Source organism: Rhinolophus hipposideros (genome assembly GCF_964194185.1).
Source record: "Rhinolophus hipposideros genome assembly, chromosome: 19".
Lineage (NCBI taxonomy): Eukaryota > Metazoa > Chordata > Mammalia > Chiroptera > Rhinolophidae > Rhinolophus > Rhinolophus hipposideros.
In genome coordinates, this window is record NC_138065.1 from 13509291 (window position 1) to 13525716 (window position 16426).

Sequence of the window (16426 nt, forward strand, 5' to 3'; positions counted from 1 at the left end):
AGGACTCTATGCCCGCCGAACTGCCTCACCCTTCTAGGGGTGAGAACCGCTAGACTGGACATCAGGACCAAGGCTGTTGCTCTGAGCAAGGGACTCACCAAAATGGGCAGACAAAAGGTTCTTCTCCCCCTCTCTTCCAGCTGCCTCAGAGACGCGGGCTGGGGTGAATCAGGGGGCTCCCGGGCTCCGAGGGGTTAACCCGCGCGGGCCGCACGTGACGTGGATGGTTCCAGCATTAAGTCAGAGGCGCTGGCCCCTCTCCTGTCCCCCGCCCCCCGCGGCGCACGCCGCTCCCGGGGGCTCTGCGCCCCCGCGCCCAGGTCCCTCCCCCTTGGCGGGCGCTCACAGGCCGCGCGGGCAGCGCAAGCCCCGGAGCCCCGGCGGCCTGTGCGCCCCGAGCCGGCATGGACCCCGAGCGCTGCGCGCCTTTCGGCGTGGGGCCCGGGCCCTATGCGCCCGCGGGGGATGAGCCTCCGGGCGCCCAGGGGACCACCGTCGCCGCGCCTCACCTGCACCCCGCGCCGCCCCGCGGCCCGCGGCTGACCCGCTTTCCGGCCTGCGGGCCCCTGGAGCCCTACCTCCCGGAGCCAGCCAAGCCGCCGGCCAAGTACCTGCAGGACCTGGGGCCAGGCCCGGCGCTCAACGGCGGCCACTTCTACGAGGGCCCCGCGGAAGGTAACGCGCGGCGCGGATCGTAGCGCGCAGCCCGACCTGCGCCCCTTCCCTCCGCGGTCCGCCCCGGCCTCCCCGTTTCCCTCTCCCGCCCTCTTATTTCTCAACTTCATGACCCTGTCGCCCCGCGCGGGTCCAGGTTGCTCAAAAGCCGGCGCGGTGCGGGAGGCGAAGCCATGCGTGCCTTTGGCGGCCAGCATGGAAGGCGGGAGGTGGAGAGAGGGTGGAGCGGCGACGGCCCAGGGCCCAGTCGGACCCGGAGGCGGCCGGGGCAGGGAAGGGGAGCTCGTGTGTGCTGGGAGTGGCGCTAGGACTGACACCGACCAGAAGCCCGGAACCGGCCCAGGGCCCAGGCGCCGCACTGAGCCCTTGGCCTCGAGGCCGGGAGGAAAGCGCGGCTTTTTTGTGTCTGGCGCCGGTTTCGGACGCCGAGCCTGGGACCGGACCCAGGATGTCCACGCCGGGCTCCTCCGAGGGCTGCGGCCTGGCCCCCGCCGGCGCCTCTTCCCCAGGCCCAGCTGCCGCGGGGAAGGCGCTGCCTTCGCGTTGGGCGCTCCGCGGAATGGCCACAACTGGTCCCGCAGTGCCGGGGCCATGCTCAATATGGAATAACTGTGCTTTGATTTCTCAGACTAACCTGGCCTCCCCGTCGTTATGCACGGCGATGGCCACTCCTCTAGCAGTCGCGGCTTCGTCGCACTGGATCGTCCCCGCTGGGCCGTCGGGAGCAGCCCCGGCGGGCCTCACCCCCGCGCGTCTCGGGCTCCGGGGCCGCTGCTCCGTGCGCTAACGCCAGTTGGACCGCGCCACCTCCTGAGATCGCGCCTGAACGCCAGAGCCTGGCTGGCGTGTCCACAGCCCTTCCAGTGCCCGCTGCGTGGGCGAACCTGTAGGAGCCTGGGCGCCCGAGCCTGTCCCAGCTGTGCTGCCACCTCCCGCAGCTCAGGCCTAGAGCTGGGACCTCCGATATCCGCCCAACCCTCCTCTGCCCCGCTGACTCCTCCACCGAGTGGCCGAGCAGCTCCGGCCTTTGCTCAGCCAGAGGTGGGAATGTGTAGGGGAGGGCAGGAGGTGTGTGTGGGTCAGCGGAGGAAATGAGTGAGGCCGCGGAGCTTCGCGTCTGTGCCCTTTGAAAGAGGCTCTCCTGATAAAAACCACAGTTGGGACTTAATGAGAAGCAGTTGGCCTGGCTTCTCTGATCCCAGCCAGAGGCGGCGGTCGCGCAGCGCCGACAGCACCGCCGGGGACAGGTACCCGGCCCGGCTGGGCGCGCGGCGTCGGTCAGGACCCACCCCGCGGGCCCTCGTCCCTGCTGGGCGCGCCGGATCCCGCGAGGACGGCGGGGCGCCAGGAGCGGTCCGGCGCCGAGCAAACTGCGAAGAGCACTGGGGCAGAACCAGCGGGGGAGGAACCCCGAGTCGGTGAAGGGTCCGCAACGAAATTCGCGGAAAGGAAACTAACGAGTAAACAACCACCAATAGGAGCGAAAAGGAAATTGAACAAAGCAACGGATGAGAGAGGCGAAAACGAGAGGTGGAGGCAGGCGGCAAGCTGAGCAAGAACGGAAAGGCAAAAATGAAGAACGAAAACCCAAAAGCCACCGGAGATCGAACGACGCGGGTAACTGGAGAAGGAGGGAAAGGACGGAGAGAGCGGGAGCAGACGAAACGAAAGAAAAAAAGGGACAGCTTAAAAGGCCACAACGCGCACAAGTGGGAGAAGAAAATGAACAATTGAAGCTGAGCGGGGGACAGGCCGAACGAAAAGGAGGCTCAGCGATGGCGAACGGAGCCTGGGTTGAGCCCCGGCCGCCGCTCGCCTCCAGGGCGCACGGCCTGGGACTCGGCGCAAGGCGGGCGCGCGGCCTGCGCCCCTGCGGCAGAGCCGGGCGGTTGGGGACGAGTGGCCCTGGGGCCGGCGGCACGGTCTACGCGGTGGGACGTGGCGGGCAAAGGGGGAACCCGCCTTATTGACCGGCTTTAAAATAACGGGCTCGGAGCGTTTCCAGTTCAGACCAGTGCGCGCGCAGCTGCGCCCCATCTGCGGCGCGATCTTGGCCGCGGCAGGGCAGTTGCAAGCCCCGGAGTCTGTCGCACCGCTCCCCTTCCCGCCCTTGGAGAGCGCCCAGCCCTGCTCGGGACCCCCCGAGTCCAGGCGGTGCCAGCCCCCCTCGCGCCCTCTGCCTGTGCCTGCTCAGAGGCCCAGAGAGGTGCCGGGTCAGTCCTTCCTGCTCTGCCGGGGGCTGCGCGCTGTGTCCCCCGGTTTGGGGACACACTCGTAACGCGCCTGCCGCGGTGGCGGCCCGGAGCCGGTAACCAGAAGCGCCGCGCTTCCGGGCCGACTGCGGACCTTGAGCTCCAGCTCATACCCCCTTCCCTGCTCCCCACCCCCACCCCCCGCCGAGGCCTCTAGGTCAAGGCTGGGAAACTGTAGGGAGCACCAGGCCCCGCGAGGGTCCCACACCCGGTGTTTATGTCCACGCCGGCTTTGGGTCTGCAGCCAGAGCTGCGGAAGCCCAGGCCTCAGAAAGCTCTGCGGGTCGCTTTCTGAGCGAGGCAGCCGCGAGCGCTCAAAGCCAGGTGGTTGGCCCTGCGGCCTCCACGGACGCCTTCGGTGGGGGCAGTGGGGCTCCCGGTAGGCGGCCCAAGCAGCGCCGCTCCACTCCCGAGCAGCCGCAGGGATGGGGGGACGCGACGAGCGCGAGCTCGATCAGCAGCAGAGTTCCGTCGCCGCCCCAGAGGTCCTAGTCCTGGCTCCCGGCTCTCAGGCACACGGACTGCTGTGGGGGTGCCGCGCGGTGCGCAGGCCGTGGACACCCCGGTGCCGGGCCCCAGGCGCTTAGTCTCCCATAGGAGCACTCGCCCCTAGCCGCCCCGTGTCGGCACCAGCTGCAAGTGACTCTTCCACACGGCCTGTACACGCCCTAACCGTGCTGCCCAAGGCTTACAGCGCATCCTTTCTCCTACCAGCTGAAATTCAAACTGCTCTGCCTTCCCTTGATGGCTGCCCTGCGAGCGTCCCACCTCCATCTCTTTTTTGAGCGTCTGTCCTCAGGGGGCTGCTTGGTGTTCTATGAGGGGTGCCCTTGTTCTTCAAAGAGGGGCAGTGCCAGCCTCTCCCTGGAATCCTCCATGTAGATGGGGAAAGTTTCAGGGCAACGGCAGTGAGGAGGGAGAAGTTCTTTGGTCTCCTGAGAGGGCTGTAGAATGGGCAGACATGGGGGTCAGTTGAGGCCAGTAGTCTTGGCCCTTTTGGGGGTAGCTATTCTGAGAAGGCCCACTGCACATTCATCCCTGACTCTGGCAGCTGGGTGGCTTACTGTCAGGAAGGCAAGTCCTAGGGTCCCAGATCTGGTCACTTCCTCTGGGCAGATCCTATTGGGACAGACACTGAGGGCAAAAGAGGCAGAAGAGCAAGCCCCAGAGTTTTGGGGAGCCCTCTGCTGTGATGCCACTGCTCCTCTGGCCCCCATCCCTGAGCTACTCTCACCCTTTTCTCCCAGACACCAAGACACCTCCCTCTCAGGCCTGCTATGTATGGAGTGTGCCCTTTCAATCTCCCTGGTCACTTTCAGTTATTCGGTTCAACTTCCATGAGTCCTCCTTCCTAAGTTCCTACCAAATGGAATTACCCCTAGGACAAACCTTAACAAAACATGTTGAGCAAGAATGGAAGCCAGGGGCCGGACCATTTTCTCCCTTGGGTTCCACCTGAGCTGTGAAGGAAACCTGGTGCTTGGGTTGTCTGCTCTGCACAGCCAAGGGCAGTCCTGACCTGACTTTCCCAGGCCTCCAGGACACAATGTGGAGCTTATTTCACCGCCTGGGTGGTCCTGGGAGGTCCCTGACCACCTTCCAGCGGAGGGGCACCTTGCCCAACTTGTCCTCCACATTCAGACAGGAACTCATCAGACCCAGAACTCCAGAAGCCCATCTCTTAGGTCCCATCCTCCTCTGACTACAGCTGTGATCCTGACACCAAGTGCGGGGAAGAAATTGGCTCTTGGTGCCAGCTTGCTGGGCCTCCTGGGGGCCAGGCCCCCACTGGGGATGGGCCCAGGGCCAGGGAAGGGGCTGTGTAAGTCAGTGGGGCGTCTTTGTGGCGTCGCTGCTGCCATCCCTGCAGACTGTTGAGGGGAGATTTCAAGGCAGCGCTGCTGGGGGTCCTTGCCAGAGGGAGAGGGCGGGGCAATTAGGGTGACCTATTTTCCCCATGCCCTAGTCCAGGCAGGGCTCCAACAAGCTTCCTGAGTGAGGGTTAGCACATTAGAATGGGGCTGCTGGGAACTGTTCCCAGTCTGCAATCAGGTCCCTTGTGCTTGTCAGAAACTCCTGGGGAGGAAAGGGGCAGGTTCCTAGGAGAATGATGGGTTGGGGGCTGTGTCCTTTTTCCACATGAGTCACCCAACGCTCCTTCTCTGAGCGTAGCCTGTGTCCTGCCTTTCTATAGCTGGAGCTTAAGTCCTTGGCCAAACATCACAATTTTGGGAGGAATAAGACAATCCCTCTGGAAGCTTCTTGCCCTTTATACCCCAGGGCTGGGATATTTGACATGGCCCTGAGACTTGGGCTCCAGAGAATGAGGCACAGCCAGACCAGCCACAGGTTGTCTGAGCGTCCCTGTCAGCATCTACGTGGTGGGTACAAGGACATGGGGACCACGGCCTGCAGAGACAAGGAGGCACTTCCTGGCAGGGGCGGGGAGATGTCAACCGCACCATCCTCTCCCCCTCCTACCGCCCACCCCTGCACTAGGCCCTGCCGTGGCGCCAGCCCTGGCACCTCCACACACTGTGGGACGCAGCACCACAGTGCGCTTCCCCGAAATGAACCCCCTCCGGCCCCAGAGATCCGCCCAGACCACAGACAACATGGTTCCCCAGGGCCCCCTCCCCAGCTGGAGGCTCAGCAGGCAGGCCTCCTAATGCCAGGCTCCCATGGCGGGTGGCTGCTGGGAGGAAGGAAAGAAAAAGGAAGGGCAAGGCGGGGACTGAGGCGTCAATATTCCCCCCCCTCCCTCCATTCCACCCACAAAACCCCTGGTTGGGTTTCCATCCTCCTTTTTGTGTTTCCATTGCAGCTGAGGAGAAGGCCTCCAAAGCTGCGAGCTTCCCCCCGCTGCCCTTGGACTGCCGAGGGGGCCCCAGAGACGGGCCCTCTAACTTACAAGGCTCCCCAGGCCCTTGCCTGGCCAGCCTGCGTGTCCCTCTGTCCCCGGGACTCCCTGATTCCATGGAGTTGGCCAAGAACAAGAGCAAGAAGCGCCGTAACCGCACGACCTTCAGCACATTCCAGCTGGAGGAGCTGGAGAAAGTCTTCCAGAAAACCCACTACCCTGATGTCTATGCCCGGGAGCAGCTGGCTCTGCGCACGGACCTAACGGAGGCCCGGGTACAGGTGAGGGCACCCCAGGCGCAGCGCTCTCCGGCTGCCTTGACCACCCAGACTTCTGGCCAGGCCATGGAGGGCTGGCAGAGGTGGGCACGAGCACCACACAGAGCTGCCTTTCCCAGGTGCCTGTCCCCAGTCTGCCGCTCCTGAGCTCGCCCTCCATGCCCAGCTCTGCTGTGGCCATAGGCTTGAGCCCAACCTGAGGCTTGTGCGTGGGTCGCGGGTGACAGTCTCTGGGAGTCAAAAGACCTGTGTGGGAGTTTGAGCTCTGCCACTTAGCTCTCCAGGTGATTTGGGGCGCCCTATTGAATCTCAGTGTTGGTTTCCCAATGTGGGAAGAGAGAATGGTAGTGCTACCTACTTAGGAAGGAGCTTTGAAGCGCACAGAGGGGGCAGTGGATGTGGACACAGCGAGATTCTGAACGCGTATCCGGGAGGCTTCCCAGGTGGCCGCCCAGAATGGGGGGTCCCCACTGGGTGGGGAAGGGTTCTCAGGCTCAGTGATACTCAAAGCCACCCCGAGCCAGCAACCTTCATGTTCTGCCAACTTCCAGACCCTGGCAGGAGAGCCTGACCGGGAAACTCCCCACCCAGCAAATTCTCCCCAGCGGAAATCAGACATCAGGCTTCTGGATGGGGCTGTGACCAGCTTCATGAAGGGTGGAGCCCACCCTATGGGGATGCAGGTGGGGGGTGGAGGGGTGCTGGGAACAGGGGAGAGAGAGTAGGGAAGGGAAGTGCATGTCCCAGGAATGTTAGAAGTGAGAATGAACTTGAAGAAGGCAAGCAGGGGGTGGGGTGGGAAGGAAGGAGGCTGGTTCAAGAGGAAGGCGGTCACTGTCGCCTGTTATGAACTGGCTTGGCACACAACCGAGCAGGAGGCCCTGGGAGAGGGGTTGGTGTGCGCTTCTCCGGAAAGGTGAGGAGGTGACCTCTGGGTTGAGAAGACTTGGCAGGTAGGGGCAGAGCTCCTGCTGTCATACCCTGCGTAGGATTTCTCCAGAGACCATGTAAAGGCACTGGGGCAGGGCCAGCTCTGGCAGAATATGGAGACCGGCAGGCCAGTCTGTAAAGAGGCTGGCTGTCATCCAGTAGAGAAGGAACTGCTGCTGCATTCCACAAAGGACCTGAGGGGCCTGGGCTGTTTCCCCTTCTCTGCTGGGTCCTCCTGCTTCCATGTTCCACCCAGGTGACACCCAAAACAGACTTCTAGGGCTGTCCCCCTGGACTCCCCAGGGCCTGAGGCCATCAGGGTGAGATGGCCAGCATCACAACAACCCCAGATTATATATACCACGGAAGCCCTAGACATCAAGTCTCTAGGGGCCTCAGCAAGCCTGTGGGCTGGGGTTTGACTAGCTACTTCTATGGAGCTGTTCAGGGAAATGGACCACACTGCCCTACTCCTCTCCTAGGCCTTTTTTCCTTTCTTTTTCTAAATTTTATTGAGGAATATTGGGGAATAGTATGTTTCTCCAGGGCCCATCAGCTCCAAGTCGTTGTCCTTCAATCTAGTTGTGGAGGGTGCAGCTCAGCTCCAAGTCCAGTTGCCGTTTTCAATCTTTAGTTGCAGGGGGCGCAGCCCACCATCCCATGTGGGAATTGAACCAGCAACCTTGTTGTTGAGAGCTCGCGCTCAAACCAACTGAGCCATCCGGCCGCCCCTCTCTTGGGCCTTTTCAACCCTGGTATTGTGCAAGGGTAGCCACAGGCCCTCCAGACCTAGTCCAGAAGCTTCTCCAATGACTGAGCACCTAGAGTAGGGATATTTTCTCTAACCGGAGCATGACACCCACCCAAAGGCCCTGGCCCATGGAGAGGAACAAGGACACACATGGGACAATGCAGAGGGGAGGTCCAGAGTGCAGGCCTGCAGTGGGGACTCTAGGAGAATGGATGGTGACAGGGAATTCCCAGGCATCAGCTTCACTGGCTCCAGGGACTTCACTGCCGGCAGGGACAGGAGAGTGGAGGAAGGAAGGTCAGACAGCCTGCAGGTGGGGCAGCCTTTCTCTGGGCTCGCCCCAAGGCTATGGAGGGATCTCTGCAACCTGAGGCAGAGGGTGGGGGTTGCACCCAACTTCTTACCTCAGGGCCTAACCTGTCTGCATGAGTAGGAAGTACCATGGGAGAATGGGAGGGGTTGGGGAGGGGTTACTTTTACCCAGGCACACACAGCGCCTTCTGTTGTGACTCCCAGCTAGATCCCTGGAAAGCAGGGCGACAGTTTGGCTTGGTTTGGTTTTGATATTGCCAATGTCTAGCCTAGAGTCTGACATGTAAATATTTATTCAATGATAGAAATGCAAATGCATGTACCAGTTCATATAAATGTAACAGTCCTAGGGCATACACCCAATGACTATACATCATGGATACGTACACAGATGTGCACAGCACAAAATATGCCACCCCCAGCTGCCAGGAGCTCACGAATGAATGAGAGAGAGACTCCCAAACATGGTGGTGGTAACAGGATGTGGTAAGTACAGGGGAGATTCTGCATTATCCTGGAGCCCAGTAGAGGGTGCCCAGCTCAGATGTATGGGGGTTAAGGAGACGGGATGGGTAACTCAGGCAGGGAAAACCTGGGCAAAGGCAGGAAGGAGCAAAGTAGCAGTGTTTCAACGGTGAGCTGGGTGGAGGCAGCTAGGAAGAATGAAGCGGTGAAAGCTGCGGAGAGGGCCAGGGCCCAGGACCAAGGGGCCTGGTTAAAAAGCTGGGCTCTGAGCTGAGGTCTTCGGGAAGCCACTGAGAGTTTAAGCAGGACAAGGAACTGAACAGAAATATCTTTAAGGTTCTTCAGATGCCATGAGGTGGGTGACTGGAAAAGGAGATGACGTGGGGGCTGGACACCCAACATATGAGACTGGGACACTTAGCAAGTGTCCAGGACCTCCGAGGCCATGGACACCCATGACACTGACCAGACACAGCCAGGCTGGAGAACGAGAATGACTTCCCCACCGGGGTGAGAGGCAGGACGTGGGGTTAATAAGCCTGCTCCAGCCCGGGCCTCTCGGAGGCTCCATCCCAGGCTACTTGGGCCCTGAGAATGGTGGATTTACAAGCTTTTGCAGCTCCAGACTCAAGATTCTCCAGCTGGGAGCCAGCTCCCCACCCTGTATGACCCAACCACCAACTCTCCCCAGCAGGCTCCACTCCTCAGGGCCACTGTATCACCCCCTCAACATCTCCCCACTGCCCCCTCCAGGTCTGGTTCCAGAACCGCAGAGCCAAGTGGCGGAAACGGGAGCGTTATGGGAAGATCCAGGAGGGGCGGAACCCCTTCACGTCTGCCTATGACATCTCTGTGCTGCCCCGAACGGACAGCCATCCCCAGGTGAGACCCCACCCTGCCGTGAGTCTGGGCCTGACTCAACACGTCAACGAGAGTGTGAGCTCTGAGCCCAGGAAACCTGGAGCAGCATTGGGTCCTGTGTGACTGGGCAAATCACTTCTTTCTCTGCTCACGGGGGCTCTTACCTGTCTCCTCAGTGATGTAGGCAAAGCAGCTGGCACAAAGGAATCACCAAGGAAAATCTCATTATGAGAAGCAGTGGCAGGGGCCTCCTGAGATGCCGCTGCCAGTGTTAGGGTACAGGGGAGCAAATTCTAGACCTGGGCCAAATGGAGCTTTCTCGGAAAGTGTCTACAGCCCTTAGAGCAAAGAGAGAGCCCCTAGGTAAGGAGACAGCCCCTGGGGCTACTGATTCATGGGCCTGCTTTCTCTCTTTTCAGCTGCAGAACTCCCTGTGGCCCAGTCCAGGCTCTGGGAGCCCCACTGGGCCTTGCCTCGTGTCTCCAGAGGGCATCCCCTCCCCATGCATGTCTCCGTATTCTCACTCACATGGGAACGTGGCTGGCTTCATGGGGGTGCCAGCCTCCCCCGGAGCCCACCCAGGCATCTACTCCATCCACAGCTTTTCCCCTGCTCTGGGGGGCCCCGGCTTTGAGCCCTCTCCGGATGGCGACTATAAGTCTCCAAGCCTCGTCTCGCTCAGGGTGAAGCCCAAGGAACCACCCAGCCTGCTGAACTGGACCACGTGATCGGATCTGTGGACACGTAGACTAAGTGGCCACCCCTTTTCCCGTTCCCAGCTGTTCCTACCCCACGCCGGCCTGGATACCAGAGAGGACACAATTCTGCCTCCAAGCCCCAAATGGTTCCCTGAGGTCCGGCAGAGCAGCTGGGACTCTCAGCCTCCTGCTGATTCTTTTCTCTAACAATAAGGCAGGGCTGCCCAGCAGAAAGGGGCTTCGAAGCTGGTAGGACACTTCCTACCACACACATGGTTCCCTCACCCAAATGCTGGGCTGGAGGGAGGAAGATACTGCCTTGCTTCCTTCAGACTTCGTCCAAGTTTCACTGTCATCCTTCCAGCTGAAACGGATTAGTTGGCTCCTCATTCAGGAAACCCAGGAAAATGGGAGGAGAAGGACACAGAGAGGAGCAACTTGTGACTTCGGGGAAACCAGTCTCATGTGACCATGTAGGGTGGCCTCACTTCCCCATCCCACCACCAGGGGGCGTGCACCCAGCGTCTGGTGCAGACAAGGGCCTGGAAGATGGAGTTCAGTGTCAAAGGTGCCCAGATGTCCCTGCTCCAGCCATCCCTTAGTTCTCCCCTGTGTCCCCTCCCCCAACATGCTACGGAGTCCTCTCCCCGCTCAAACGGGGCAGAAATTTCACCAGCAACCACCAGATACGGGGTTCTCTTCCATGGGATCAGGCCAGAGCCATACCATGGAAACTGTAGGCTCCCTTGGTCTACTCATTGGACGTTGGTAAGAATAAAACAGATTTCCACAGACTCAGAGCCCCTGAGCTCCTGACCTCCACTTTTGTAAAGATGCTTTTGTAAAATAAGTGTGCTGCCCAGCATAATAATAAAGGTGGCAGTACTTTTTAGACCTGGTGATTGCGTATCCTCAGGGTTTGACCCTTGGTTGCTCTGAGGCTGGTCTGTGAGCAGGGTCCAGGCTGGGCCAGGCCCTCCGGAGGGGCCTTCAGGGATCCTGGAGCCTAGAGGAAGGTGAGCCTGCAGCAGAGCCCTCAAGGTTGATGCATGCCATGCCTGGACCTGTCACCTGCCCAAGGTCAATGTGGCTTTGGCTAGTGCGGGAGGCAGGACAGAGCCCAGCTCTAGGGTTGCTGGGCTCATTTAGAACGGTAAATTGGGGGTAGGAAGGGGAGTGAGAAAGCTGAGATAAGCTTGTGGCTGAATTGACAGTGGAAGGGAGGTGGAATGGCAGACAAGGGAGCCCACTGAGGACTTTGAGCTCTCCTGGGCCAGGACCCCAGAGCTGTGGGGGTAGGGCAGCTCCCAGACACCCCAGGAGCCTGTCTGAGCTGCGGGGCAGAGACGAAAGCCAGGACTCTTTCTTGTGGTTTCAGAGTATTACCCATTCTATCCTTCATCCCTACTTTCTGCCTTATCTCCGCAGCCTGGAAGGCAGGAAAAAGCAGTCCTGCCCGCCCACCCTCCCAGTAAATACCACCACATTGCTCAGAGGGCTCAGCCTCAGCTAGCAGCCCAGCCACCCCGACCCTGTGCCTCCTCTTCCAGGCTCAGAGAAAGCCAAGGACACACAGACACCAGTGCAGGGCTTATCCGCAAAGGCAGCATCTCCCCATCGGATCACATCTTCCCACCAAGAGAGTCGCTGTGACGAGGCTCCAACGTTCCCCCAGAGGAAGCCAGTGTCCTCTTCATTCAGGGCCTGGCTTCCAGCAGTTCCTCTCCTCTCAGTCCTAACGCCGGCTCTGAGGTCCAGGCAAGCCCTCTGTCCAGCAGGACGGGAAGAGTCCAAGTGGCCAAGTGGAGGCAGGGGCAGCCCCACTACCTCTGATGAACAGAACCACCTCCACCAGCTGGGCCATGATGAACCAGGGCACAAACCCACTTCTCTGAGCCCAGGGCTAAGACCTCTGCACTGGAGGTTTCTTCACACAGGAGAGGTCAGCAAAATTTTGGACTTTCTGTCCCACAAAGTCAGAGAGATGCAGAGAGATGCAGAGAGATGGAGAAAAAGAGAGAGAGATAGAGAGAGAGAGAGGTTTGTTTTACAAATACTGATTGAGCACCCACTCTGTACCAGGCATTGTGCTGGTGCCAGAGATAGAGCAATTGTCAAGAAAAACATGACTCCCTCTGTCTCACAGCTTAGGAAAAGAGGGAGGGAGGGAAGAGGAAAAGGATCTGGAAAAGCAAAGGAAGCAGAAGTAGGAAAAAAAACAGACAAGAGAAGAAAATAGAGTCCGAGATCCCTGCAGCCAGACTAGGAGAGGCTGGCAGAGGCCAGGAGGGGGCCCCCGTGGGGGAGGGAGGCCTGGCGGGGGAGGGCACAGGGAGGCCGGAGACCAGCTACTGGCTCCCATCCAGGGGCATCTGCCCACAGCTCATATTTTTCTGTCCAGTGACAGCTAAATGAAGGGAAAGCTAACTTTACAACCGTCCGCTTCACACATAATGAATATGAATGGGCATCCCGGAGCCTGTTCCCTGGGATTATCTGTGAGCTGACGGGTTCTCCCACTGACTGGGCCATCCCGGCCTGCCTGTCCCCTGGCTGGGACACAGGCCGCCCTTCCACCTGCTTCCCATTAGCCATCTTCCCAACCCCCCTCCCCCGCTCCACACCCTAGGCGGCTCACCGCTAAGTCTCCAGATGCCCCTGCCCCAGCTTCACTCCAGAGGCGACCTCCGTCCTCAGCCTAGGCTCTGTGTTGTCCCGAGGCCAGGCTGGGGCTCTGGTCACCCCTTCTGGAAAAGGAAAGGGGCAGTGGCACCCCCTGGAATCCCAACTTGAAGAAACTTGCTAAGTTCAGTCTCCCTTTGCTAAGGCTCGTTTCTGCCCCACCGAGGCCCACAGAGAAGCCCCCAAATCTTGGCCCTGGCAGGGGGGTACAGACACTAAGCCCAGAGTGGAGGGCTCCAGCCAGCAGGTTTTTCAGTCCCAGCTTCTAGCCTCAGTCTGGCACCGGGAAATGCTTCTCATTAGAGGCATTCAATCTTCCTTCCCCACCTCCCCCAATCATTTACACATCAACCTGAATTACAGCTCTGAAGTGCAGACCTTCTGCAGCCCCAGACAGGATCTGTGTTCAGCATCGCCAGATCACCAGGCACCGGGCACTTCCTGGATCAGGCAGAGGTGTCCGTCCCTCACCCCTGCCCCAGCCTCTGCCTAGTCTCATCCTGCCCATTTTCACCAGGGGGACAATGAGCACAAAGCATCTGCTCTAGGAGCCCTTGTTCCGGAGGCTGGGGCCCCCTCCTTTCCCACTCCTCAGCTGCAGACTCGCTTCACCCAGTCTCTTCTCCAGTAGGAGGGCACTGGCTAGGACCAGGGGGACCTGTGTGGCCCTACAGATGTCTATCTCCATGCCTACCTAGCACATTACTGCTCTTACTTGCTTTTATGGCCATCTATCAACTGCAAGCTCGTCAAGTAAAGTGAGAGTGTGATGTCTATTCACCTGGACACTGGGGCACCTAGAATGGGACCTGGCCCATAACAGACATTCAAGGTATAATGGCAGGGGGTTAGATGACTGGCGGACTCTTTTGAGAGGTTGCTATATTCAGAGCAGTGAGCTAAGGATGAGTGATACAAGGCCCAAGACATCTTTCTGGTTCTTAAAGGGGGTCTCTGTTTCCCAGGGGGCACAGGAAATGGATGCCAATTCATAGGTTAGAGTTGGAAGGGCCATTAGCAATACTAACAATAGCTGCCATTTGTTTATTAGTTGTGTTGTTTCTTGTCAGCCAGGTATGTAGGTCCATTATCCACTGTCTTAATTCAGGCCTCATAGCCACCTTGCTATTATTAAAGCATTTTTACAGAGGAGTCAACTGAATCTTAGAGCTTAATGAGCTCAAGGTGTCTCTGTGAGTAATGTCACAGCCTGGATTGAACGTCAGGGCTGTCGCACTCCCAGAGGGTGCTTGTTTTATAGCCAGGAGCCTGCGGCTAACTATGCCAAGTGCCAAATGAATGGCACAGCTACTGAGTCTCTGAGCAGTCAGCACTTTATAGAAAACACACAGCAAGCCAACCTCCCAGGAGATAAGCCTAACAGGTATGGCAGAGGCAGCCACACACAAGTCCTCTGGGACCTGGGAGAGACATTCAGGCTCTAGCAGAAAAGGAAGAAAAGGTAACAGCAACAGCTCCAGAGTGACCTGGAGGGGGGCATCTGAGGCCAGACCAATGCCAAGCTTGGATGGCCAGTTAGAGCCTAAAGCAACTGACATCGGCCAAGAATCTTCCCGCCAGGGACCACGCTTGAGCAAATACTAAGTCCTGACTAAGGTGAATAAATGAGCCCAGGAATGCTCTGGTGGTGCGTGCTGGGGAATAACAATGATTAATAGGAAAGGGTGTGTTGGGGGGTAGAACACACACACACATTGTGAACAGAGACCTGGGTTTGCATCTGGGCTCTGGCTTTCGTTATTCTGAGACCTTGGGCAAGTTCTTTACCCTTTCTGTGCCAGTTTCTCATCTGCAAAATAGGCATTGCAATAATACTGCCTTTTAGGTTATTATAAACAATAAGACATCATACATCAAGTGCGTAGAGCAGTGGCTGGCACACAGTAAACACTCAACTGTTGTAAAATGCTGGCTACTGCGTGGATAATGTTTTTAGGAAGCATCAATATTGGCCCTGCGGCCTAGTTGGCACCCAGTAAGTGGTAACTTTATTTATTTTTTTTAACTTTTATTAGTTTTAAGTGTGTTTTTCCAGGACCCAACAGCTCCAAGTCAAGTAGTTGTTTCAATCTAGTTGCGGAGGGCGGGTAACTCTTTTGATTAACAAGGGACAGTCTCCATCCTCAGTGATACAGCGACAGGGTAATCCATCCCTCAGTGGATGGAAGGACCTCTGGGCCCTGAGCCTGGTTAGCAATAATCAACTTTTGTGTAACTCAACCATTTACAAAAGGCCTTCACGTACCCTGCCCATCTTATGACCCAGATGAAACATAAAGCCACAGAGACTGGGTGGCCACTTGCTCCAAAGGGTATTTCAGTACAGAGACCTGGGTTCAGATGGCCAATATGCCATGAGCACACTCTATGATAAGGCTTGTCCCCTCCCAACTGGCCCGTGGGCCTACAGACATAGGGATCCTCTGGCCAGACTCTGCGGCCCTTGCAGCTTTAATCATCTGTGTTCTTTTTTACATAGATTTGTGTATAGTTACAGACCTTGGCAAACCAAGAGGAAAAATGGCACCTCTGGTTAAGGGAATCATCAGAGATTGGGGAAATCAAAAAAGGGGAATGAGAACAAAGCCTCTGGCAGGCAGGTTCAGTGGCCAGCCTGCCTGGTGGAGGAAGAATGTAAAAATCCATCTTATGCAAACTGAAACCTCAAGATACGCGTACCTACTTCCTATAGGTCCTGGCAAGAAACAGCAGAAAATCCATCATGCACACAAGAATTGTATCAGATTTCCTTGTCCTGTACACGTTACTTTGGTGCAAAACACCAGTCAGTTGCGGGGACTTCCCATCTCAGAGGCTGTGTGACTAGCTTAAGTGCACTGCTGGCTCCCACCCCTGCTGCTCCTCGCCACGCTGTCACATCAAGGCCTGTCCCAAAAGCCCAGCTCAGGGACTGGACCGGGACTAAGCCGGGCCCAGGCCAGGCGGACACTGAGCAGAACCAACACAGGGGAGATTGCCCCGGAATAAGCTTCCTTTCTAAGTCAAGACCTCTTGGAGATGTGAAACCCATACACATGGCCTACAGGTAAGAGAAGGGAACTTCAAGAGGTTCTGAAAAGGAAACTTCTTTTCCCAGCATCAGAATGCTGAGCTGCTCAGAGGCAGAGCCTCAAGACTGAGAGAGGAGGCAGACGTACCAGGGACCAGAAGGCCAGGTGTGGGCGCCTTGTCCTTGCTTCTCCCCCAGCCCTGGGGCTCCTGGGCCCCGACACTCTTTTCCACCCTGAAGCTAACTCCTGATGGTCTGCTGCCCTGGCCTCCGGGCACGGAAGCTTCTCCTCAGTCCCAACCTCCTGCCCCAGCGCGGGCCCAGAGGAGCCGGCCCTCTTTGACCTAGCCCCTCCCGCCCTCCCTAGCACTGGTTTGGCTGAGGCCAGCCTAGGAGTATGATCCGGCGACAGCGGGGTCCTACTGCAGGTCCAGCAAAGCCTGTGGTGCAGGGCGAAGTGTCACTCCAGCAACCCGGAGTGACACGCCGGAGCAACCTCAGCTTGACGCGAGGAGAGAATATTTTGGATAAGTGCCTACTCCCCCTCCCCGTCCCCCCTCAGGTGGGAAGGGTGGGCAGCTTGGCAGAGGACCAGTGGGCGACCTATCGATGCTGGCAAGAAAACCCCCAT

The 16426-nt window shown here is 58.4% G+C and overlaps 1 protein-coding gene across 1 annotated transcript; it reads left to right on the top strand.

The window, feature by feature from the left end:
* Positions 1-404: 404 nt before the first annotated feature.
* Positions 405-10760, top strand: ALX3 (ALX homeobox 3; the record flags this gene model as incomplete). Its single annotated transcript, XM_081025935.1, has 4 exons — positions 405-675; positions 5752-6068; positions 9277-9405; positions 9804-10760. 4 exons carry the CDS (start codon positions 405-407, stop codon positions 10110-10112), a joined length of 1026 nt encoding a protein of 341 aa, XP_080882061.1. The 3' UTR covers positions 10113-10760.
* Between the last annotated feature and the right edge of the window lie 5666 nt (positions 10761-16426).